Below are 23952 nucleotides of genomic sequence, written 5' to 3'. Positions count from 1 at the left end.
ATCATTTTGTACACCTTTATCACGTCTCCCCTTAGCTTCCTTTTTCCCAAGCTAAACCATCCCAGCTGTAACCTTCCCTCGTAGGGGCGAAGGCATTTTATTTCAGAGAGCTCTTGCAGAATAATTCTCTGATTTGTGCTGCCACAGCTGTTTTAGTCTCTCTTCCTTTTAATCTTGGTTTATTGGGTGATTGAAATTTGCTGCACCTCTTGCTATTTCCGTATTGGTTTTTGACTTGCGCGTCGCCTTGAGTATTTTCTAGGAAGCCACGCGACGATAGTGTAAGAGTTGTAAGAGTGCTTTGTTGAGTTATGGCTTTAGAAGCACAAACTGGGTTTCTGGCACATAACCTTTTGTGTTAAGTCTCTGTCTGGGCCTTCCAGAGACTAGCAGAGATTGCAGCGGTTCTCAGCCAAGTCAGCAAAGACGTTAATTAAGACAAAGATTCATGTAGGTTAAAATAAACCTTTTACTGGCAAATAAATATATAATTTAGTTATGGCAGTACAGATACAAATACTTACAAACGGTCAAGTCAATACAGCTCCCATCAAGTTGGGTAAGGGACATGGAAGTAAAGTGAACATGAAAACACATTTACTTTTATAGACAACCTGTACAATGACGCAACTCCTTGCAACCCTTAATTGAAGACAATCAGTTAGACAATTATTCAATTATGACACTTAATGTCCAGGTGTAGAGTTGACCTTTCAGTTTCTGCTGAGTCCTCTGTTCCTCCAGATCCTCAGCAATTAACAAAGCAATGATCCAGTCCAGGATCCAACATGCTTAGCGTTCGTTTAGCTCTTCCAGCACACTTCACAAGCATGATCTAATTGTAATCCTTCCAACAACCCTGGAAGACAAGTTGGTATATCGCTGCCCGTGGGCTAACTGAGGCTGAGAGAGTGTAGTTTGCCTTAAGACACCTATTACGTTCATGGCAGAGGTGACATTCGAATCAGGGACTTCCTATCTAACCCTTTCACCCCTATAATTTCCTCTTTTTCAAGAGATTCCGCCCCCCTGGGAAATCCAGAGTTTTCTCTGGGTTTTGTAAATGAAGAGAGCCATGATGACACACGAATGTCACTGACTAATATTCAGTTATCGTTGTAGGAGTACGAAGCTGCCATAGAACAGCTGAAAAACGAACAAGTCCGGATACAAGCGGACGAGAGGAGAAAAACCCTAAATGAAGAGACGAGGCAGCAGCAAGCGGTAAACGGTTATTTTTTATTATTGATCAGTAAAGCTAAAGGAGCCTTGTAAATAAACACTTTCAAAGTTTCTAGCCTGCAAAAAACAAAGCACTTGTTTGCAGATTCTGGCTGCAGAGGGACAGAAGGCTGTATTTCCTTCTGTGCTGGGCACAGAGATGGAGTGGTCTATTCCACCCCCACTTCCACCAGCCTGCTCACTCGCCTGCATGGAATTCATGGTCGCCTGTGGCGACCAGACTAGTGCTTAAATGCAAGGCTGGGCTAAGATCCTATGCATGCTTGGTAGAATCATAGAATCATAGAATAGCAGAGTTGGAAGGGGCCTATAAGGCCATCGAGTCCAACCCCCTGCTCAATGCAGGAATCCACCTTAAAGCATCCCTGACAGATGGTTGTCCAGCTGCCTCTTGAATGCCTCGAGTGTGGGAGAGCCCACCACATCCCTAGGTAACTGGTTCCATTGTCATACTGCTCTAACAGTCAGGAAGTTTTTCCTGATGTCCAGCCGGAATCTGGCTTCCTGTAACTTGAGCCCGTTATTCCGTGTCCTGCACTCTGGGAGGATCGAGAAGAGATCCTGGCTCTCCTCTGGGTGGCAACCTTTCAAGTATTTGAAGAATGCTTTCAAGTCTCCCCTCAATCTTCTCTTCTCCAGACTAAACATGCCCAGTTGTTTCAGTCTCTCCCTTGTAGTCAGCTGGACTTATTTCTTTGTCAATATGCATAGGATCGTGCAGCCAAATAGTGGCTGCATTCAGACAACACGATAGCCAATGGTGGGGTCATAATCAACTCAACAGCCACATCACTTCAGTCAAAAGTCCTTTTGGCCATTGTTCCAGAGCTCACACCTCCAAGCTTCACCCTCGATCCCCGTTTATTTTTTCTCCTGCCCTTTTTATTTTAGTATTTAATCCGCGCTTTCCTCTGTGTGTTTTTTCTCGAAGAGGGCACAGTACCAGGACAAGCTAGCGAGGCAGCGTTACGAAGACCAGCTACGGCAGCAGGTGGGTTTTGTTCAGTCGCCCAAAAACAGAGCCCCTTTTATGCCTGGAATCACAGAGTTGCAAGGGATCTTGGAGGTCATTTATTTATTTATTTGTTTTATTTATTACATTTTTATACCACCCAATAGCCGAAGCTCTCTGGGCGGTTCACAGAAATTAAAACCATAATAAAACAACCAACAGGTTAAAAGCACAAAGACAAAATACAGTATAAAAAGCACAACCAGGATAAAAACCACGCAGCAAAATTAATATAAGAGTAAAATACAGAGTTAAAACAATAAAAATTAAATTTAAGTTAAAATTAAGTGTTAAAATACTGAGAGAATAAAAAGCTCTTGAGCTGGCGACGAAAGGAGGACAGTGTAGGCGCCAGGCGGACCTCTCTGGGGAGCTCGTTCCACAGCCGGGGTGCCACAGCGGAGAAGGCCCTGCTCCTAGTAGCCACCTGCCTCACTTCCTTTGGCAGGGGCTCACGGAGAAGGGCCCCTGTAGATGATCTTAAGGTCTGGGCAGGTACATATGGAAGGAGGCGTTCCTTCAAATAACCTGGCCCCAAATCGTTTAGGGCTTTAAATGTCAATACCAGCACTTTGAATCAGGCCCGGACCTGGACTGGCAGCCAATGAAGTTGTAAAAGGACTGGTGTGATGTGATCTTGCCGGCCAGTCATCCAGTCCACCCCCCCTGATTGCAGGTCTCTTGCACCTACAGCAACCCTAACAGATAATAGAATCATAGAGTTGGGAGGGGCCTATGAGGCCATCTAGTCCAACCCCCTACTCAATGCAGGAATCCACCTTAAAACATACCTGATAGAGGGCTGTCCAGCTGCCTCTTGAATGCCACTAGTGTGGGAGAGCCCACAACCTCCCTAGGTAACTGGTTCCATTGTCGTACTGCTCTAACAGGAAATTTTTCCTGATGTCCAGCTGGAATCTGGCTTCCTGTAACTTGAGCCCATTAGTCTGTGTCCTGCACTCTGGGATGATTGAGAAGAGATCCTGGCCCTCCTCTGTCTGTCCAGCCGCTAAAGCGGGGATGCAGAACCTCTTTCAGCCTGTGGGCCGAATTTCATTATGGAGAAGGTCTCAGGGCCTGCATTTGACTGGTGCGTGGGGCCAGAAATTCCAGCAGAACTTAGTGAAACAGTAGGGAGAATTTAATATTAGTCCTATGTAAAGTAAACCCACTGTAATGAATAGGACTTAGATTACTCATGACTAACCTAAGTCCCTTTCATTTCAATGGGTCTACTCTTTATAATAGTACGAAGGTAAAAGCCCTGCTGGATCAGACCAAGGGTCCATCTAATCCAGCATCCTCTTCACACAGCGGCCAACCAGCCGTTGACTGTAAACCCACAAGCAGGACATGTGCCACGGCACCTTCCTGCCCATGTTCCCCAGCCCCACCGGTGCACGTTGACATACTGCCTCTGAGATTGGAAGTAGCGTCGTAGCCGTCGGTAGCCTTCTCCTGCAGGAATTGATCCACCCACCCCCCTTTTAAAGCCGTCCAAATGATTGACCATCCCTACATCCTGTGGAAGCGAGTTCCACAGTTCGACTCTGCGCTGTGTGAAGAAGGACTCTGGATTCTTCCCAGTCACTTGGCTTTATGAGAAGCATCTCAACCTTTTAGAATGGGAGGCAGGTGGACTGCACTGATTGGTGGTTGGGGGAAAGGGGACTGGGGGGACTCAGAAGGACAGGATTGGGTCCCGAAGCGGGCCAGATTCGGTCCCTGGACTCCGAATCCAGCACCCCTGTCCTGCTTTGCATTATTTTATGCCCAAAGTGTACAATGTAAGCCCAGAACTCGCCAATCTCCAATCGGATGTCTGTGGGTTTCTTTTCTTCTCACCAGCAACACCTCAACGAAGATAACTTGAGGAAGCAGGAGGAATCCGTTCAGAAGCAGGAGGCAATGAGGCGCGGTAATGTCCCATTTCGGGGTGTTTTTTCCCCTTTCTTTCCTTGTGGAAGGCAGAGCCTGTTGCCTTCTCTTGCCCTCCGCATTCAGCGGGTGCTGTTGAAGGCAAACAGAAGAGAGAGCCTCCCACCTACCAGAAGGAGGAATGCCTGCTTCCTTTCGCCTTTTGTATGAAAAGCTCACATCGCAGAGGCCAGATCTACACCGATAAGGACATAACACTTAGAAAACGTTTTGAAAACGGCATTTGTGGCATGTCCCGGGCCCCAACAGTTATTAATGCCGTTATAAACTGTTTGAAAGCAGCAGTGTAGGCATTGAAAAGCAAGGGTGCGTAACCCCCGGCCCGTGGGCCTGATGTGGCCCGCAGAGCTTCCTTGGGTGCCTCCGTGTGGGGCTCGGCCTCCAACCCGGAGGTTTCTCCAACCCTGCTGTTACCTCCGTCTCGAACCTGGGGCCCGATCCAGCTGGGCCCCACGCTAAACCGATTCGAAGGTACCAATCTAGCTCGGGCCCAACGGTGCGAAAGAAGGGTATCGTTTCTTGATGGGAAATAAGTCGCAGATAAGGAGAGCAAAGGAAAAGCTTCCACACGCCCCTCAGCTTTCTGCTGTAGCTACTCCGGTTCCTCTGTCAGCATCGACAGTTCCCGGGTAGACGGATCAAGGGTCTGACTCCGTATAAGGCAGCTTCCTGTGTGCCAGTGATTTGAAGGTTGGGCTGTAGCTCAGCGGAAGAGCAGCTGCTTCGTATGCAGAAGGTCCCAGGTTCAATCCCTGCGAGGATGTTGGGTAGCAGCTGATGGGAATATCCTCTCTCTCCGTCCACGACCCTGTTGGTGGGAGTAGAGGTATACCGGGCTAGATGGACCAATCATGTGACACCTGGCATAAGGGCAGTTGTGTGGGTGCTCCACCAGGCACCAAAGCAATATACCTTGTAGGTCCAGGTAAGTGATGGTTTCTCGCCTTCCAAAGCCATCTGGCTGCTGTTGAAAACAACATGGGAGACCAGAGAGCCAGTGTGGCGTAGTGGTTAGAGTGTTGGACCGGGAGTCGGGAGATCCGGGTTCTAGTCCCCACTCGGCCACGGAAACCCACTGGGTGACTTTGGGCCAGTCACAGACTCTCAGCCCAGCCTACACCACAGGGTGGTTGTTGTGAGGATAAAATGGAGAGGAGGAGGATTATGTACGCCGCCTTGGGTTTATTGGAGGTAAAAAGGCGGGATATAATAATAAATAACAATATATTTATTTCTTACCTGCCTTTCCCTCTGGTTCAAGGCGGGGAACAACACCAAACATGATGCAATATAAATAGATCAGTCTTTATAGCTTTTTTTAGCATTTAAGAATGCTATAAAGACTGTTCTGTTCCGGCAGGCCTATCCAGTGGAATTTTAGTATGTTTTAATAATGTTTTTAATTCAGTTTTATGTATTTTATACTTCGGTCGTTCCCCGCCTCAATCCAGACGGAGAGGCGGGTAAGAATTATTATTACTATTATTATTATTATTTGCAATAATAAAATAAAATAGATTGATCCAGCACAAAAATCCTTCTAATTCCACGCATCTTGCATCAGGGCCATGCGTGACGATCATTTTCCCATCGCAACGTTCAGAAACCCACATTTTTCTTCTTTCCCCTTGAGGCCGTAGACCAGACTTCCCCAGCTAGCTGGCCCCCAGATGTTTTTGGATGACTGTTTCCGTCATCCCTGCTGGCTGGGGCGGATGGGAGCTGTAGTCCTGGACGTCCGGAGGGCACCGGCTCCTTCCCTCCGTTCAAAACTTCCGACATCTCCTTCACAGCTACGGTGGAGCGGGAGATGGAACTTCGGCACAAGAACGAGATGCTGCGCATCGAGGCCGAGGCCCGAGCTCGGGCCAAGGTGGAGCGGGAGAACGCGGACCTCATCCGGGAACAGATACGGTTAAAGGCAGCCGAGCACCGCCAGACGGTGCTGGATTCTCTCAAGTATGTTGGCATGCAGTTGGTTCTAGCACAGCAGGGGCAGCAAGAGTGTTGGTTCCGCGAGGTCCCATAGGGTATTCCTATACAGAGGAGTCCCATTGAAATGAATAATTCTGATTCCAGTAAATAAACGATGATTTCAAAGCCGTTCGTCTTGCGGCCCGTCTCCTCAGGGGGTGTGTGTCCTTTCCTATTATTATTATTATTTATTTATTTATATAGCACCATCAATGTACATGGTGCTGTACAGAGTAAAACAGTAAATAGCAAGACCCTGCCGCATAGGCTTACAGTCTAATAAAATCATAGTAAAACAATAAGGAGGGGAAGAGAATGCAAACAGGCACAGGGTAGGGTAAGCAGGCACTGGGTAGGGTAAAACTAACAGTAGAAAGTAACAGTAGAAGTCTGCACAACATCAAGTTGTAAAAGCTTTAGGAAAAAGAAAAGTTTTTAGTTGAGCTTTAAAAGCTGTGGTTGAACTTGTAGTTCTCAAATGTTCTGGGAGAGCGTTCCAGGCGTAAGGGGCAGCGGAAGGAAATGGACGGAGCCGAGCAAGGGAAGTAGAGGCCCTTGGGCAGGCGAGAAACATGGCATCAGAGGAGCGAAGAGCACGAGCGGGGCAATAGTGTGAGATGAGAGAGGAGAGATAGGAAGGAGCTAGACCGTGAAAAGCTTTGTAGGTCAACAGGAGAAGTTTATATTGGATTCTGAAGTGAATTGGAAGCCAATGAAGAGATTTCAGAAGTGGAGTTCCTGATGACTCTGCTCCTTGTCTCCCTAGGACGGCCGGGACACTGTTCGGAGAAGGATTCCGTGCCTTCGTTACGGACTGGGACAAAGTGACGGCCACGGTAAGACCTGGGTAGACACTACCAGAGCTTACAGATCCGAGTCCTTGTCTCCTTGGTTTTTAAGCTTTGGAAGCAAGCGGGGACTTGGTGACCCTTGCGTCCAGAGGCTGAACGTGGAAAACATCTGGTGCATTTCTACGTGGGTAGTGCCACGACACAGGCTCTGAACACCAGACCCGGCCGAGGCTACTCCCTGCTCAAGCTAAGCACCACCTCTTGATACGCCTGAGGCAAGGGATAAAAACTACCTTCCTCCAAACTATGTGGAGAAAGGGATTTAAAATGGAGAATGGATTTTAATATATATATAATAATGCGCTGTGAGTTATATCTGCTGAGGTGAATGATTGTCAGAGTGGGTGTTATATGTGTAAACTTAAGATGATAAACGCCAAACAGACACGTGGGATTTTTGTGGTAGTTTAAAAACAAAACAATCAAAATTTATTTTTAAAAGTTCACAAGCTTTGTTTCAAATAACAACATTTAAAAACCTTTTTGAAACCTTTCATACAATCCGGTCGCTCTCACATTCGCGCTTTCCTTTTTCTCACGCAATCACTCTTGAACTTTCTTTATTATCAGTATTGATTAATATACTTCCACTACGTGCACACCACACCCTAAAGACACCACTCACTACACTGACTCTCCAATTTCCCAGAACTTAAGTACCATAAACACAGAGAGCACTACAGACTCTACGAGTACCTAACAAGTCCCCCCTGAAAAGTTTCCCTGAAAGGAACAAGAACAAGAACTCTCAATCCCCTCCGTCCTTCCCTTATATATCACTCCTCCCCCCTCCCAAGACTCCCAAGTCATTCTAACTCTGCCCACTCAGGCCAACATTCTACAAACCACAGACTTACAAACTGCAGACATACATTTGGAATTGACTTGTGGGGTGTAATGCCACAGGTACCCCTACTGGTGGGACCTCGGGTTATAGCTGGCTAAAGAAGAAAGCGCTAGCTTGACTCCTTGTCACAAGACAACGCCTCTTAAGAGGAGGGCAAAGCGTGGAACGTAGCGGGCGTAAGAAGAGCCCTGCTGGATCGCAGCAAAGCCCCAACCCATCCAGCATCCGGAAATTTCCAGCGGCCAATCAGCTGTCTTTTGGAAGCCCCCTAAGCAGGACATGAGTGCTGTAGCTCTCTCTCTCCTGTTGCTGCTTGACCTCTACCAGCTGGTCTTCAGAGGCGCGCTGCCAAGGAAGCCGTAAGGACTCATTTCTCCCCGTGCTGGTGGGAGTAGAGGTATACCCCGCCGGGCCAAACGGTGACCCCAGTTGGGATTCCTAGAGGGCCGGGGTTGGCCCACGGTCCTGAGGTTACCAACCCCCTGACCCACAATAAATGGGCCAAATTTACATAGGACTACCATTGGGTACTGCCCATTATTTCCTCATGGGCATCTCCGACCCCATTCCTGACCGCTTTTAACGCCCTTTTCTGCCTGTTTCCAGCTCTGGAATATCCTCTTTTTTCCGGTTCGTTGCAACGCTCCTCTAAACTTCTAGATGGTTGATATAACAAAATTCCAGTTAATGACAGGCGCTGCCCTTGCAATCCTTGGAGAGGTGGAGTCTGTTCTGCTCATCTTTTGTTGCAGGTTGTATCAAGGGGCTAGAGAAACTTTGATTGACCCTATTATGCAATTCCTTCGGGTGCGGTCCTATCCGAATGCTCATAACCCTCAAACCTGGAAGCTGACGGGACATCCTGTGCAGAGTGGCAGGGGGCGTGGAGGCGATTGTCACCTCCACACTCTGCTGGTGCTGCATTTTTGCTAGACGGCCCTTTTTTCTTTTCTCTTTTGCTAGACGGGCATTTATTTTTTGCTAGATGGGCATTTTTGCCCATCTAGCTAGGTCTCTGCAGAGGGAGAGTGGAGGAGGCTGGGGAGGGCTGGGGATAACTCCTATCTCTGCTTCCCTAGTCCTCTCCCCGCCCACCGCAGATGCTCGGTGACGTTTATTTATTTATTGAAATGCACCATACACACATACCAGGGGGCCGTAGCTCATTATTATTATTATTATTATTATTATTATTTATATAGCACCATCAATGTACACGGTGCTGTACAGATTATACACAGTAAATAGCAAGACCCTGCCGAATAGGCTTACAATCAGTGTAATAGAGCCCCTGTTTTGCATTCAGAAGGCTCCAGGTTCTATTCCCAGCTTCTCCAGGTAGGGCAGGGAAAGAATCCTGCCTGAAACCCTGGATGGCTGCTGCCAGTCAGTGTCGGCAAGACTGGGCTGGGTGGACCAAGGGTCTGACTCCGTATAAGGCTACTTCCCGCGTTCCTACGGTCCTGCCAGTAGCAGCCAATGGAGGTGTACGAGCAGGCAAGAAAATGCACTGGATTCCCAGGTATTTGGGACTTCAACCCCCAGAGTTCCTGACTATTCCCCATGCCAGCAGGGGCTTCTGGGCGTCGAAGTCCCACTGAGCCGAAGTCCCTCCGTTGGATTTTGGGTTCTGCTGCGTGCCACCCCTTGCTGTCTCTTCCTGGGAAGCGAAGGCTCCGTTCTTTTAGAAACGGCCCCGAGAGCGACGTTAGGACGACTCCAGGGTGCACATCCACACCCCATGCTCGAGTTTCCGAAGGAGAGTTCCATCTGTCTCCCTCCAGACTCTCTTTTATCCAGCGTTAAGCTGCAGCCACTTGATTTTAAGTGCTGACTGGCCGGGTGTTGGAAGAGAATCGTTTAATAAGCAATTCAGTGGCTTCCTGGATGGCAGTTTTATTTTTGTTTTCCTTTTCAAAGGCTTCCCCAACAGATGGCAGTTCTGAAAAACCCGAATGCCTCCGTGCCTGATGGCCGTTATTTATCTGTTTCTTTGTTTAAAGCTTCTTCACTCCGCTCTTCAGCTGAAAAAGGCTTCCGGCGCGACTTACAAAGATCAGTCGTTAGACGCGGTCCCTGCTCTTGAGCGTACAGTCGAAAAGACACGACATGAAAGGAAAGGGGGTGGGTTGGGAAGAGGAAAACAGCAAGATTCAGGCACCAGCGCTTAGCTTTGAAAGTTCTTGTAGGCGTTTGTTCTGGCAGGGAAGGAATCAGCAAGCACCTGGCTGCTGCTGCTTCTCCGGTTGATGAATCGGGCCACAGGCTGGCCTTCTCTTTGCCATGGAGATCTTCCAGGGAGGCAGGGGTGGGGGGCAACTTACCGGCCTTTTGGTGCTCCGGCCGAAGGCGCAGGCCTGTGAGTGGAGGGGAGACATGATAGCACTCTTCAAATACTTAAAAGGTTGTCACACAGAGGAGGGCCGGGATCTCTTCTCGATCCTCCCAGAGTGCAGGACACGGAATAACGGGCTCATGTTAAAGGAAGCCAGATTCTGGCTGGACAGCAGGAAAAACTTCCTGGCTGTTAGAGCAGTGCGATGGTGGAACCAGTTACCTAGGGAGGTTGTGGGCTCTCCCACACTAGAGGCCTTCAAGAGGCAGCTGGACAACCCTCTGTCAGGGATGCTTTAGGGTGGATTCCTGCATTGAGCAAGGGGTTGGACTCGATGGCCTTGTAGGCCCCTTCCAACTCTGCTATTCTGTGATTCTATGATTCTATGAGTGCTGCCATTGAGCTCAGCAGCCCCAGGGGGCAAACGGTGCTTGGAGTTGAACGTTGGTTACATTTTGATCGCACCCTTCATCCAGTGAGTTCAGCACAGCACATGTATTTATTTATTTATTACATTTCTATACCGCCCAATAGCCGGAGCTCTCTGGGCGGCTCCCTTCCCTTCCTTTTTTCCCTCTCTGCAACCCTGCGAGGTAGGCTAGGCTGGAGCGCGTTCAGAGGAGGGCAACCAGGATGATTAGGGGTCTGGAAACAAAGCCCTATGAAGAGAGACTGAAAGAACTGGGCCTGTTCAGCCTGGAGAAGAGAAGATTGAGGGGAGACATGACAGCACTCTTCAAATACTTAAAAGGTTGTCACACAGAGGAGGGCCAGGATCTCTTCTTAATCCTCCCAGAGTGCAGGACACGGAATAACAGACTCAAGTTAAAGGAAGCCAGATTCCGGCTGGACATCAGGAAAAACTTCCTGACTGTTAGAGCAGTACAACAATGTAATCAGTTACCTAGGGAGGTAGTGGGCTCTCCCGCACTAGAGGCCTTCAAGAGGCATCTGCCAGGGATGTTTTAGGGTGGATTCCTGCATTGATCAGGGGATTGGACTCGATGGCTGGCCAAGGTTCTTTGACATTCAGAAGGTCTTCTGCTCAGCGCAGTCTATCTGTTCTCCTTCACACACACGCTACTGCTCTAGCCATTCCGCTACTCTCTGCAATGAGCTTTCATCGCACCAGGGCAGGAGAAGAAAGCTTGAAAGGGTTGGCACTGTTGCGTTATGCCAGAGGCGCCTTGGGAGGCAACGGCCATGCCCTGTGCTGGTTCAAAGATGGAATGCTTCTGAACCTGGAGAGACTGGAGGGTTCTCCGCCTGGCCTCAATAGCTCCCGTGCAGCTTGGGCGTTTTTTCTGAGCAGTAATTGCATCGTAGGTGCCCTAGGTGGTGCCTCTGCCATTGAGTCACGAGCGCCGCCGAAGCACTGTTCTGTTTTGCCATTCAGTGAGCTCAAGTCACGCCTTTAGGTTCACAATTGCGCCTTGGCTGCCAGCTGCTGCCGTGATGCAAGAATCAGAGAAGCAAGGCAGATGCTCCGTGGCGCTTCTCCCTTCGCCTGCTGAAAGCATAACCCTTGTGTAACGCTCATTGGTCATCGAACAGAATGGGCTGCCGGTCTTAGAATCATTGAATAGTAGAGATGGAAGGGGCTTCTAGGGCCATCGAGTTCAACCCCCCTGCTCAGTGCAGGAATCCACATCATGGCTTAGCGTGTTGTCTGAACAGGCTCAATGTCAGCTTGATTCATGGGCCGCCTTCCCTTGCTATTGGGAAGCCCACAACCTCCCTAGGTAACTGGTTCCATTGTCGTACTGTTCTAACAGTCAGGAAGTTTTTTCTGATGTCCAGCCGGAATCTGGCTTCCTGTAACTTGAGCCCGTCATTCCGTGTCCTGCATTGTGGGACAATTCAGAAGAGATCCGGGACCTACTCCTTGCGCTAGTAAGATGCAGCATTTCCCTGTGTTCAAGGCGCTTTACGTGCATTATCTTCAGCCAGGTGCAATAACTTAGATATCTGCTGTTGTACTACAACTCCCATTATCCCTGACCCTTGGTCATGCTGGCTGGGGATGCTGGGAGTTTGAGTCCAACAAGCATCTTGGGGGGGGGGGCATTTTCCCCGTCATTGCTCTTTACTGGTAGAGAACTTGTTCTCCGCTTGTGGGTTGTTAAATAGCCATCACGGTGCCACTCATACACAAGGTGTGGGGAGAGATATCCCCAGGCCTGTGGGATCCCCAAGTTTATAGAATTGCCAACAGCAGCAACATTAAAGGGAGACCCCAAAAATAACTGAATGAGAAATGGGGGTGCTCCGGGGGATAGTATGTTGGAAGAAGAAGCAAGCAGAAAACTAGGATGGAGGGTGGGATGTAATGGAGTATTTTAGAGGAGGTCATGGCTGGCTGAAACCCCAAACGAGAGTACTCCGGAGTGCGACATTTGTTGCAGCTTCCGTTTCTCTTGATCTAACCCTTACACAACAACCCTGTGAGGCAGGTCGGTATCATTATCCCTTACAGTGCAGATGGGGTTGAGATTTGAGACAGAGAGGCATTTTTACCCTGAAAGGCAGCCTAAAAATCACCTTACATCAATCATTAAAAATAGTGACGCCGTGGCAGAGGTGTGATTAAAAAAAAACCAGAGACTTCCCCGCCCATGGCTTGGCCTTTCCGCTGCTGCGCTACATCAGCTCTCGCTACTGAGAAGTGCCACAAACGTGCTCCTGATTCGTACCGGCGAACCAAGTGGCACAAAACGGGAGACGGCTCGGCGTGTAGGAGAACGCCTTGTCCTGGGTGGGCACATTTGCCCATCAGTATTGTCTGTTCCGAGTCCACCGAACCTCAGTCCAAAAGCAAGCCTGTTCCCATCTCCTCCCACTGATCCCTTTTCAACATGAACCTACCCGTACACTGCGCTCAACATCTAAGGTCCTACTCCGAGGGAAGCTCGGAAGATGGCAGCAAGAAAGAGGGGAGACATGATAGCACTCTTCAAATACTTAAAAGGTTGTCACACAGAGGAGGGCCAGGATCTCTTCTCGATCCTCCCAGAGTGCAGGACACGGAATAACGGGCTCAAGTTAAAGGAAGCCAGATTCCAGCTAGACATCAGGAAAAACTTCCTGACTGTTACAGCAGTACGACAATGGAATCAGTTGCCTGGTGAGGTTGTGGTCTCTTCCACACTAGCGGCCTTCAAGAGGCAGCTGGACAACCATCTGTCAGGGATGCTTTAGGGTGGATTCCTGCATTGAGCAGGGGGTTGGACTCGATGGCCTTGTAGGCCCCTTCCAACTCTGCTATTCTATGATTCAGTGGTGGTCCCCCAATTATGGAATTACCTCCCCAATGAGGCTCGCCTGGCACAAACTCTGTTATCTTTTCGGCACCAGGTCAAGACCTTTCTCTTCTCCCAGGCATGTAACAGCATTTCATAGAATCATAGAATAGCAGAGTTGGAAGGGGCCTACGAGGCCATCGAGTCCAACCCACTGCTCAATGCAGGAATCCACCCTAAAGCATCCCTGACAGATGCTTGTCCAGCTGCCTCTTGAAGGCAACATAGCTTAACAACATATGCTAAGTTTCTTTGTTTTTTTAATGGACCCCAGAACGGCTGTCGTTTAAAATGGATACTGTTTTACACCGTTGCTTTTATATTTTTGAGGCTTTTAAATTTGTATACTTTTTAATGTCCGCTGTTTTAACTTTTGTAAACCGCCCAGAGAGCTTCGGCTATGGGGCGGTAGATAAATTTAATAAATAAATAATAAACTGGTGGGAATCGAACCTTCAACCTGCACCCTGCACAGCGTGTGCCCCGCTGCTAAGCCAAGGCTCTGCTTCTTAGATTAATAGCAGCCGTTCTGCTGAGGTTGCTCCACCCCTTCCCCTTAATGTCTTCTATTCCCCTCACCCCTGGGTTTGATCCGATCGATACCGGTTTGTTCTTGACGAGGGGCCGCAGGCACCCACAATTTCGGCGCGGTGGTGGGGGAGATTTATACAACAGCTGGGCCAAGGTCTCTCCGGGGGCATGAAACGCAGGCATCAAACCTTTTCGTGGCCTCCTTGATCGCCTGTACATTGTGTGTGTGTGGCGAGGAGCGAGGAGATACAAATCAAATCTAATTTTATTTGCACCAAGCCATTGGCCGTTGCAATTTAGAACAATTAACTGAACATAAGGCATAAAACGGACAATAAATGTCCTGAGTTCAAGGGGGGGGGGGAAACACCAAAGTCCTTAACATATAAAAGTCAGTATCTCCAAGCAAATAAAATACTAAATACAGTTAAACTAAAATTATATAATTTAAAACTCAGGGTGCAATTGCAGCCCTCGTTTTAATAGCGATTGCTAAAAGAAAATGGCAGTTTTTGCTGTAACCATCCTGTTGGAATCCTCAAGAAGAAAGTTTGCATAGTAATCAGTTGAACGCCCTGGATAAGGGGGGAGAGGAGATTCATTTACTGCACATCAGAGAAGGGACATAGGCTCAGGTGGACGCGGCCAGCCCCATCCTTCCTCTTCTGGCCTGCCGGCCTTGTGAACATCTCTCCGGCTGGGAATTTGCTTGTGCTTCTGTTCTTTTCTTTTTTAAAGCTCTTCGCGATATCAAAATGGCCCATTAATCAACTCCGTGTGTCCTACCCACCCACCCATCCAGCTTGAGCAGAAAGGCAAAGGACATCTGCAATTAAGAAGGCCGGCCGGTTTTCATCCTTCTAAAGGACAGAATTTCCTGTGGCTTAACACACACACACCCCACAATTCCCAAAATTAGAGGCTGTGCTGCAAGCGTGTTTCGAGAGTAGAAAGGAACATGTATTATGATCCACGCAGAAGGCGCATTAAGCCTTTGAGTGCACCCGGTGATGCAGGATTGCTTTGCCTCGGGCCGGACGTCCGACAATTTTAGCGGGTTTTTTTTTCCGTTTTATTTTTAAGTTTCTAGCCTTCACTGTTGTGATAGGGTGGGGGCAGGAATCCAAGCAGACTGTTGTTCAGGCACTCCAACCATGGTGTGGATTCTCAACCAGGATTGTCCCAAACCGTGGTTTGATGTGGCACCTGTTCAGACGACACGCTAAGCTACGATAGTTAAGCACTTTGAGCGAAACATTATGGCTTAATATTGTGTGAACCGTGACTTAGCGAGTCGTGTGACCCTTTCCTAACCATGGTGGCTAAACAACCACGGTTTAAACACGCTCACTAACCATTTGCTGCAAAAGGGTGAGCGGCCTAACCGTGGCTTAGCGTGTCGTCTGAACAGGCCCAGAGTGTCGGGTAGAGAGTCCCGAATTCAGTTTTAACAGATTGCCACTGCTTCACTCTCTGTGCTCTCTCCTTCTGGATCTCCAGATTGGGTCTGGAGCAGGGATGACTAGCGAATGGGCAACGGTGTCTGTTAAAGGGGAGGCATCTTGTCCAAGAACTCCCTGCTTCCCCCCCTCCCCCTCCCCCCAAAAATAAACCTAGAGCCAGCACTGCTCAGAATGGTGCTTTTAAAGATGTATTTGCTCTTCCTGTTGCTTTTTAATCTTCACCGTTGTTGGTGTTTTTTGTTTTTTTTTACTTTTGTCTTCTTTTACATTTTACAACGTTTTTGTATTCGTAATATTTGCTTTTTTAAAAAAGTAGTTTTTATTCTTTTCAAAACTTAAACATACATCAATACAATAACAAAAACAACAACATAATACATAAATGTTGAATAACCTTAATAACTTTTCTAATTTAATGTGTTCACATAATCATACTTAACATAAAAGTGGGGGGGAAAAACCCACCCCGGGATCTATTCCTGTTTCCAGAATCTCATTGTGGTTTCCCACTCCCCTTAGATAAAGCATATTCTAGGAACTGTTTCCATATTCCCTCAAAATCATTCGTTTTTATTATTCCTCTTCTTATTTTTATATTACATATTAATTTATCATTAATGGCAATATCGCATATCTCTTTATGCCAATCTTCAATATGATAATCTCCTTGAACTTTCCAGTTCCTAGATGTGATTAACCTTGCTGCCGTCAGCAAATTCGTTATCAATTCTTTTGTCTCTTTATTACAGTTTAATTCTCCATATAATGATAACAATGCCACTATAGGTGTCTCTTCAATGTATTCGTAATATTTGCTAAGCTGCCTTGATTACATTACTGACGAGTTAGAAATTCCGGGTGGAGAAATACCCCGCTTGTAGGCTCTGGTTTGGTTGTATTCAATGCAGATTTCCAAATAAAACTTGGTTTAGAGAGAGGGCTTTTTTTTTGAGAAAATCGTCAGGGGGTTGTTTCCTAAAAAGAGAAAGAAAGAAAAGGATCTACCTTGCACGAAGTCCCAACACACCTTCTCTCCATCTTTCCACAGGTGGCCGGACTGACCCTCCTAGCCGTCGGCGTTTACAGTGCCAAAAACGCCACCGCGGTTGCCGGGCGGTATATTGAAGCTCGCTTGGGCAAACCTTCCTTGGTGCGGGAAACGTCCCGTATCACCGTGCTGGAGGCCCTGAAGCATCCGATTAAGGTAAACCCCCGTCTGCCGTCAAAGAAACTCAACCAAGCCTTCTTCATTCTTTTCTTTTTCCTTGCCTTCTTCCGCCGCAACGGCTAACGCCTCCCGCCTTCTCTCTCGCCTTCCCAGGTTGGCAAGCGACTCGCGAGTAAGGCCCAAGATGCTCTCGAAGGCGTCGTTCTCAGCGTGAGTCATCACAACGCTTCGCATTCCTGTGGCACCTATGCCAGTTTTGAAACGGCTCCCCTGTTTGATTTATTTAGAGAGCAGTCCTATGACTCCTAGACAGCATGGGGTGGGGATACGGTAGTTCAGACTCCTGGATCCGTGTCCTTTCCGACTTGGTTCAAGGCACCCAGAGGTGCTAAAACCATCAAGTCACACGCAGCCAAGGACATGTCAAGTCCAGTTTAGGGTGTGGAATAGCCAGGCAAGTTAGACCAGGCAGGGTCTTTCAGGACCTTGGACAGCTCTGACTTAGCTGAGACTCAAGCAAGGACTGCTGTTGTCTCAGCGACAGGCAAAGGCTTTCTGAAGCCTTATAAAGGCCAGCAGTTCAAGACCATCAGTTCGCTCCACCCCCTCAGAGAAGCAGTTTGTTTCTTAAAAGGGCTACTGCCTGATTTGTAGCCACTAGCTCCTATGGGGTGGTAAAGGCTACCCCTGAGCTATTTCCCCTCAGTTTAAAAATCCTTCATCCTCAAAATGTCTTATACCTGGTCCCCCTCACCCAACATGCTCCTGGTGCTTCCACGTGGACCTATAGCCCAGTTGGAGTCTACCCGGAGAAGAGCCTTCAGTGTGGTGGCCCCCTTTCCATGTAACTCCCTGCCTCTGGAGGTCAGGCAGGTGCCACACCGTGTTGTTTCTGGCATCTGATGGGTTGTTGGGTTGTGTGAACACCAGCCGTGCCAACAAACCATGATTTGTTAACCGGGAACAACCCACGAAGAGAATGGTTTGTTGCTGGGTTGTGAACTGTGGGTTGTTCAGCGACCACCCACACTCAACTCATACACCATCGTAGCCTTGGTCCAACTAGCTCAAGATTGTCTACACCAGGGGTGGGCGATTTGTGGCCTTCACCATTGGCTATGCTGGCTCTGGTTACTGGGAGTTGTGGTCAATGGTGTAGGATGCTTGGGGTTGTAGTTCAAAACAGTTGGAGGGCCAGGAGTCGGCCACCCTTCCTCTAACTAGCCACAACTCCAGGGTTTCAAGCAGGAGTATTTATTTATTTATTTATTTATTTTATTACATTTATCTACCGCCCCACAGCCGAAGTTCTCTGGGCGGTTTACAACAATTTAAAATAGTAAACATTAAAAGTATACAAAATTTTAAAACCATCAAAAACAGTATAAAAACAACAGTATCCATTTAAAAACAACAATTCTGGGGTCCATTAAAAACAAACTTAACGTTGTTAAATGCTGTTAAAATGCCTGGGAGAAGAGAAAAGCCTTGACCTGGCGCCGAAAAGGTAACAATGTTGGCGCCAGGCAAGCCTCATCGGGAAGATCATTCCACAGTCGGGGGGCCACCACCGAAAAGGCCCTCTCCCTTGTTGCCATCCTCCGAGCTTCCCTTGGAGTAGGCACTCGGAGGAGGACCTTAGATATTGAGCGCAGTATACGGGTAGGTTCATGTCGGGAGAGGCGATCCGTCAGGTATTGCGGTCCCAAGCCATGTAGGGCTTTATAGGTTAAAAACAGCACCTTGGGCTCGGAAACATATAGGCAGCCAATGCAAGCGGACCAGAATCGGTGTTATATGCTCAAACCTCCCTGTTCCAGCTATCAATCTGGCCGCCGCATTTTGCACAAGCTGCAGCTTCCGGACCGTCTTCAAAGGCTGCCCCATGTCGAGGGCATTGCAGTAATCTAATTTGGAAGTTACCAAAGCATGGACAACTGAAGCTAGGTTATCCCTGTCCAGATAGGGGCGTAGCTGGGCCACCAACCGGAGTTGGTAGAAGGCACTCCGTGCCACCAAGGCCACCTGAGCCTCATGTGACAAAGATGGTTCTAGGAGAACCCCCAAGCTACGAACCTGCTCCTTCAGGGGAAGTGCAACCCCATCCAGTTACCAACTCTACCCAGAGATCCCAGGGACGGAACCTGGGACCGTTGGCATACAAAGCAGATGCTTGGTGACGGATCTACGACGCCGCGTGCCTCCCATTCATGCCGTGGCCTCTTTGTCCATCGCCACCCTTTCTTCCCACAGCCGAAGCTGGAGGAGCGCGTGAGAGACATCGCCATCGCGACACGGAACACGAGGAACAACCGGAGCCTGTACAGGAATATCCTCATGTACGGACCTCCTGGGACCGGGAAGACGCTCTTTGCCAAGGTAGGACCAAGCCCATCACGGTTATGGCAAAGGGGAGGTTGTCTGCAGAGGGGGTCGTTGCAGCAATATGGCCAGGGCTCTGTGTGCGTGCGCAGGCGCTCCGTGCTATTTATTTATTTATTTATTTATTGCACTTCTATACCGCTCCCATAGCCAGGGCTCTCTGGGCGGTTTACAGAAATTCTAAAATTGAGATAAAAACGAGTATACAAAATTTAAAATTCTAAAACACAGAACATACACACCGAAAGCATTAAAAACGGTTAAAAAAAACCTAAACACGTGGGCGATTGAGATGTGCCGCCATATGCCTGGGCAAAGAGGAAAGTCTTAACCTGGCGCCGGAAAGATAGCAGCGTTGGCGCCAGGCGAGCCTCGTCAGGGAGATCGCTCCAGAGTCTTGGGGCCACCACCGAAAAGGCCCTGTCCCTTGTTTTCACACAGTTTTCACACAGTTTGACCTGCCCTGCAAGGCCTGATCTATATTTATATTTATTTATTACACTTATATACCGCTCCCATAGCCAGGGCTCTCTGGGCGGTTCACAGAAATTCTAAAATTGAGATAAAAACGAGTATACAAAATTTAAAATTCTAAAACACAGAACATACACACCGAAAGCATTAAAAACGGTTTAAAAAAACTAAACATGTGGGCGATTGAGATGTGCCGCCATACGCCTGGGCAAAGAGGAAAGTCTTAACCTGGCGCCGGAAAGATAGCAGCGTTGGTGCCAGGCGAGCCTCGTCAGGGAGATCGCTCCAGAGTCTGGGGGCCACCACCGAAAAGGCCCTGTCCCTCATTGCCACACTCCGAGCCTCTCTCGGAGTAGGCACCCAGAGGAGGACCTTCGATATAGTGACCGGGTATATTCACGTCGGGAGAGGCGTTCCGTCCCAAGCCGTGTAAAGAATTAAAACCTATGCCAGCCGGGAAATCCACATTTTGCAATCATAGAATCATAGAATAGTAGAGTTGGAAGGGGCCTATAAGGCCATCAAGTCCAACCCCCAGCTCAATGCAGGAATCCACCTTAAAGCATCTCTGACAGATGTCTGTCTGGGGGTAGACGACGAATTCTGTGATAAGAACATAAGAAAAGCTGTGCTGGATCAGGCTAAGAGTCCATCTAGCCCAGCGCGAGATGGGGACCCACAAGCAGGACACGGGTGCAACAGCACCCTCCCATCCCTGTTCCCCAGCAACTCATGTGTTTAGGCTCCCTGCCTCTGATACTGGATGTAGCACACAACCATCAGGGCTAGGAGCCATGGATAGCCTCCTCCTCCAGGACTTTATCCAACCCCCTTTCAAAGCCGTCCCCAATTGGTGGCCCTCACCACATCCTGTGGTCGTGAGTTCCACAGTTTGACTACAGATATATCGCGCAATGCAGGGCAGCCCTCTGTCAGGGATGCTTTAGGGTGGATTCCTGCATTGAGCAGGGGGTTGGACTCGATGGCCTTAAAGACCCCTTCCAACTCTACGATTCTAGGATTCTGTGATTATCAAGGGAGAAGTGTGTGGCAGCAGTGAAAGATAACGGTCTCACTTGTTTTTTTAATTAACATTTCCTAGGTCTTTTATCCACTGTTTCTCGGCCTTCTTGCTTTTTCCTGTGCGTGTGTGTCTAAATTTAAATCAGCCGCACCTCAGCATTTCTTCATACACAACATGTATGAAGCCTCGAGCGGCTCTTTTTCTGCACCGTTTCCGGCTCAGCGCTTATCCCTTTTGAAACAGAGTGCCCAGAACCGTCCGCAGCATTTGTGCCTCCCTGCAGAAAGAGAGAAAGGGCGGAGGGAGCGTTTTTCAGGCAGCGAGGCGGCCTCTCCGTGTGCAAGCAGCCTGGCCTAATGAACGGAGGCGGTGGTGACACGCCACGGCCCTCCCTCGCCCGCAGGCCAGGTGCGTGAAATGCCACCCGGAGGGGATTGACCTCTCGCTCCAGGGGAAAGTGGCACGGCACGCCCCAGCGGTAGAAAACCAGCTTCTCAGGCAGGGAGTCCCGGCTTTGATCCCCGATTAAAAAATGGGTAGCAGGTAAAGATGGAGTTCTCCCTGTGGCTGGTAAGCGTAAGATAATCCCGGTCTTGATAGAGCAGGGGTAGAGGAACTGTGGCCCTCCAGGTGTCATTGGGCTGCAACTCCCATCAGTCGCAATCAGGGATGATGGCTGTTGTAGTTCAAAAATATCTGCGATACATAGATTTATATCTTGCCTTTCCTCCAAGCTGTGTTTGATACGTTTATATCCCGGTCTTGATAGAGCAGGGGTAGAAGAACTGTGGCCCTCCAGGTGTCGTTGGGCTGCAACTCCCATCAGACCCAGTCAGGAATGATGGATGTTGTAGTTCAAAAATATCTGCGATACATAGATATCTTGCCTTTCCTCCAAGCTGTGTTTGATGCATTTATATCCCGGTCTTGATAGAGCAGGGGTGGAAGAACTGTGGCCCTCCAGGTGTTGTTGGGCTGCAACTCCCATCAGCCCCAGTCAGGGATGATGGGTGTTGTAGTTAAAAATATCTGCGATACATAGATTTATATCTTGCCTTTCCTCCAAGCTGTGTTTGATGCATTTATATCCCGGTCTTGATAGAGCAGGGGTGGAAGAACTGTGGCCCTCCAGGTGTTGTTGGGCTGCAACTCCCATCAGCCCCAGTCAGGGATGATGGGGGTTGTAGTTCAAAAATATCTGCGATACATAGGTTTATTGCATTTATATCTTGTCTTTCCTCCAAGCTGTGTTTGATACATTCATATCCCACCTTTTTCTCCAGGGAGTCTAAATCTCCTCTCCATTTTGTCCTCACGACAACGACCCTGTGAGGTGGGCTAGGCTGAGAGTCGGTGACGGGCCCAAAGCCACCCAGTGAGCTTCATGGCCGAGTGGGGACTCGAACCCGGGTCTCCCGAGCCCCAGTCCAACGTTCTAAGCACTACACCACACTGTCTTTTCCTCTGGCTTCTTATAAGGCTGCTTCACCTAGGGCAAATTTTCAGGCATCGTAACTAAGGGAGAGACGGTAGCATTGGACATCTGAATGACGGATTGTGTCCGTTTGGGCGACTTCAACCCAAGTTGGCCGAAGCTAACAGGAATTATAAGCATGCTTCCTTCTATCTTTAGTCATGAGGGCTAGGAACTTGCTTTTTAAAGACGTAATACGTTTGACATTCTTGGGATGGGAGGTTCCGAAATTAGATTATGTGGATTCCTGCCTTGAGCAGGGGGTCGGACTCGATGCCCTTGTAGGCGTCTTCCGACTCTACTAGTCTACGATTCTCTGATTTCCTGGACGTTCCCCTGAACCTCGCAGTAAAGCCACGGAGCAAATATTGATCATTGCTCGGTGTTTTCTCTGCCTCCTCTCCTCTCCAGAAATTAGCCGTGCATTCCGGGATGGATTATGCCATCATGACTGGTGGCGATGTCGCCCCCATGGGGCGGGAAGGAGTTACGGCCATGCACAAGGTCTTCGACTGGGCAAACACGAGCCGGAGAGGGTGAGTTGGGTCGATTTTCTTGTGGCTTTCTTCGATCGGACGCTTTCTGTGGCTTGGGCAAAATGTCCCTTGGGCACCACCAAATCCCTTCACTCCAGCCATCCGCCTTTTCTGTGTTTCCTTGCCGCTGCTCCCCCTCCGCCGAATCCTTCCGAAACATTTCTGAATTATTTGCGGTTGTGAACCCGGAAAGGCAGAGTTAATTAAGAACTCAGACAAGCTGGAGCGTGTTCAGAGGAGGGCAGCGGGGATGTTCAGGGGTCTGGAAGCAAAGCCCTATGAGGAGAGACTGAAAGAACTGGGCATGTTTAGCCTGGAGAAGAGAAGATTGAAGGGAGACATGAGAGCACTCGTCACACAGAGGACGGCCAGGATCTCTTCTCGAACCTCCCAGAGTGCAGGACACGGAATAATGGGCTCAAGTTACAGGAAGTCGGATTCTGGCTGGACATCAGGAAAAACGTCCTGACTGTTAGAGCAGTACGACAATGAAATCTGTGACCTAGGGAGGTTGTGGGCTCTCCCACACTAGAGGCCTTCAAGAGGCAGCTGGACAACCATCTGTCAGGGATGCTTTAGGGTGGATTCCTACACTGAGAAGGGGGTTGGACTAGATGGCCTTAGAGACCCCTTCCAACTCTACTATTCTATGATTCTATGATCCTCGATCCTCCCAGAGTGCAGGACACGGAATAATGGCTCAAGTTACAGGAAGCCAAATTCCGGCTGGACATCAGGAAAACTTCCTGACGGTTAGAGCAGTACGACAATGGAATCAGTTGCCTGGGGAGGTTGTGGGCTCTCCCACCCTAGAGGCCTTCAAGAGGCAGCTGGACAACCATCTGTCAGGGCTGCTTTAGGGTGGATTCCTGCATTGAGCAGGGGGTTGGACTAGATGGCCTTATAGACCCCTTCCAACTCTACGGTTCTATGGATTACAACTGGCACGTTTGTGGCGTTTGCGAGAAAAACCAGCAGACGCCAGGGCCTTCGGCGCGCTTGGCCCTCGACAAAGTCACCAGCGCCACTTAGAGCAGCCTTCTAAGTGTGCTGGGCTGCATATCCCATCATCCCCACCCAGCATCTGCATGCATGAGGTCCCGGATTCAATCCCCGGCTTCCAAAGGGTCTCCAGCGGTGGGGCTGAGTGGAAGGAACGGCGGCTGGGATGGTGTTGCCGTTTCGTTGATCGATCACGCAAAGCAGCTTTGTCTGGTTACTCCTGTAAAATTCGCACAGAAGGATCTCGCAGGACATAAGAACCTCAGAAGCTGCCTTAGTCCTTTGGTCCATATAGCCCAGTATTGTCGACACTGGCTGGCAGCATCTCTGCAGGGCTCCAAGCGGGAATTTTTCTGATTCTACCTGGGGATCGAACCTGGGGCCTTGTGCATGCAGAACA

General features: G+C 48.9%; 1 protein-coding gene across 1 annotated transcript in view; it reads left to right on the top strand.

Moving 5' to 3' along the window:
* The window catches only part of LOC134411547 (ATPase family AAA domain-containing protein 3-like), a 47179-nt gene that overhangs the window by 5233 nt on the left and 17994 nt on the right, over window positions 1–23952 (top strand). The window contains exons 3-11 of the mRNA XM_063145409.1: window positions 1123–1224; window positions 2174–2233; window positions 4103–4172; window positions 5986–6151; window positions 6933–7002; window positions 16541–16696; window positions 16814–16870; window positions 18914–19039; window positions 22426–22550. Coding sequence (XP_063001479.1) covers window positions 1123–1224; window positions 2174–2233; window positions 4103–4172; window positions 5986–6151; window positions 6933–7002; window positions 16541–16696; window positions 16814–16870; window positions 18914–19039; window positions 22426–22550 — 932 coding nt within the window. The remainder of the gene's footprint in view (window positions 1–1122; window positions 1225–2173; window positions 2234–4102; window positions 4173–5985; window positions 6152–6932; window positions 7003–16540; window positions 16697–16813; window positions 16871–18913; window positions 19040–22425; window positions 22551–23952) is intronic.

This window comes from Elgaria multicarinata, chromosome 20, assembly GCF_023053635.1.
Source record: "Elgaria multicarinata webbii isolate HBS135686 ecotype San Diego chromosome 20, rElgMul1.1.pri, whole genome shotgun sequence".
Taxonomy (NCBI): domain Eukaryota; kingdom Metazoa; phylum Chordata; class Lepidosauria; order Squamata; family Anguidae; genus Elgaria; species Elgaria multicarinata.
The sequence above is the reverse complement of the archived record's forward strand: the minus strand, read 5'-3'. Positions and strand labels throughout refer to the sequence as shown.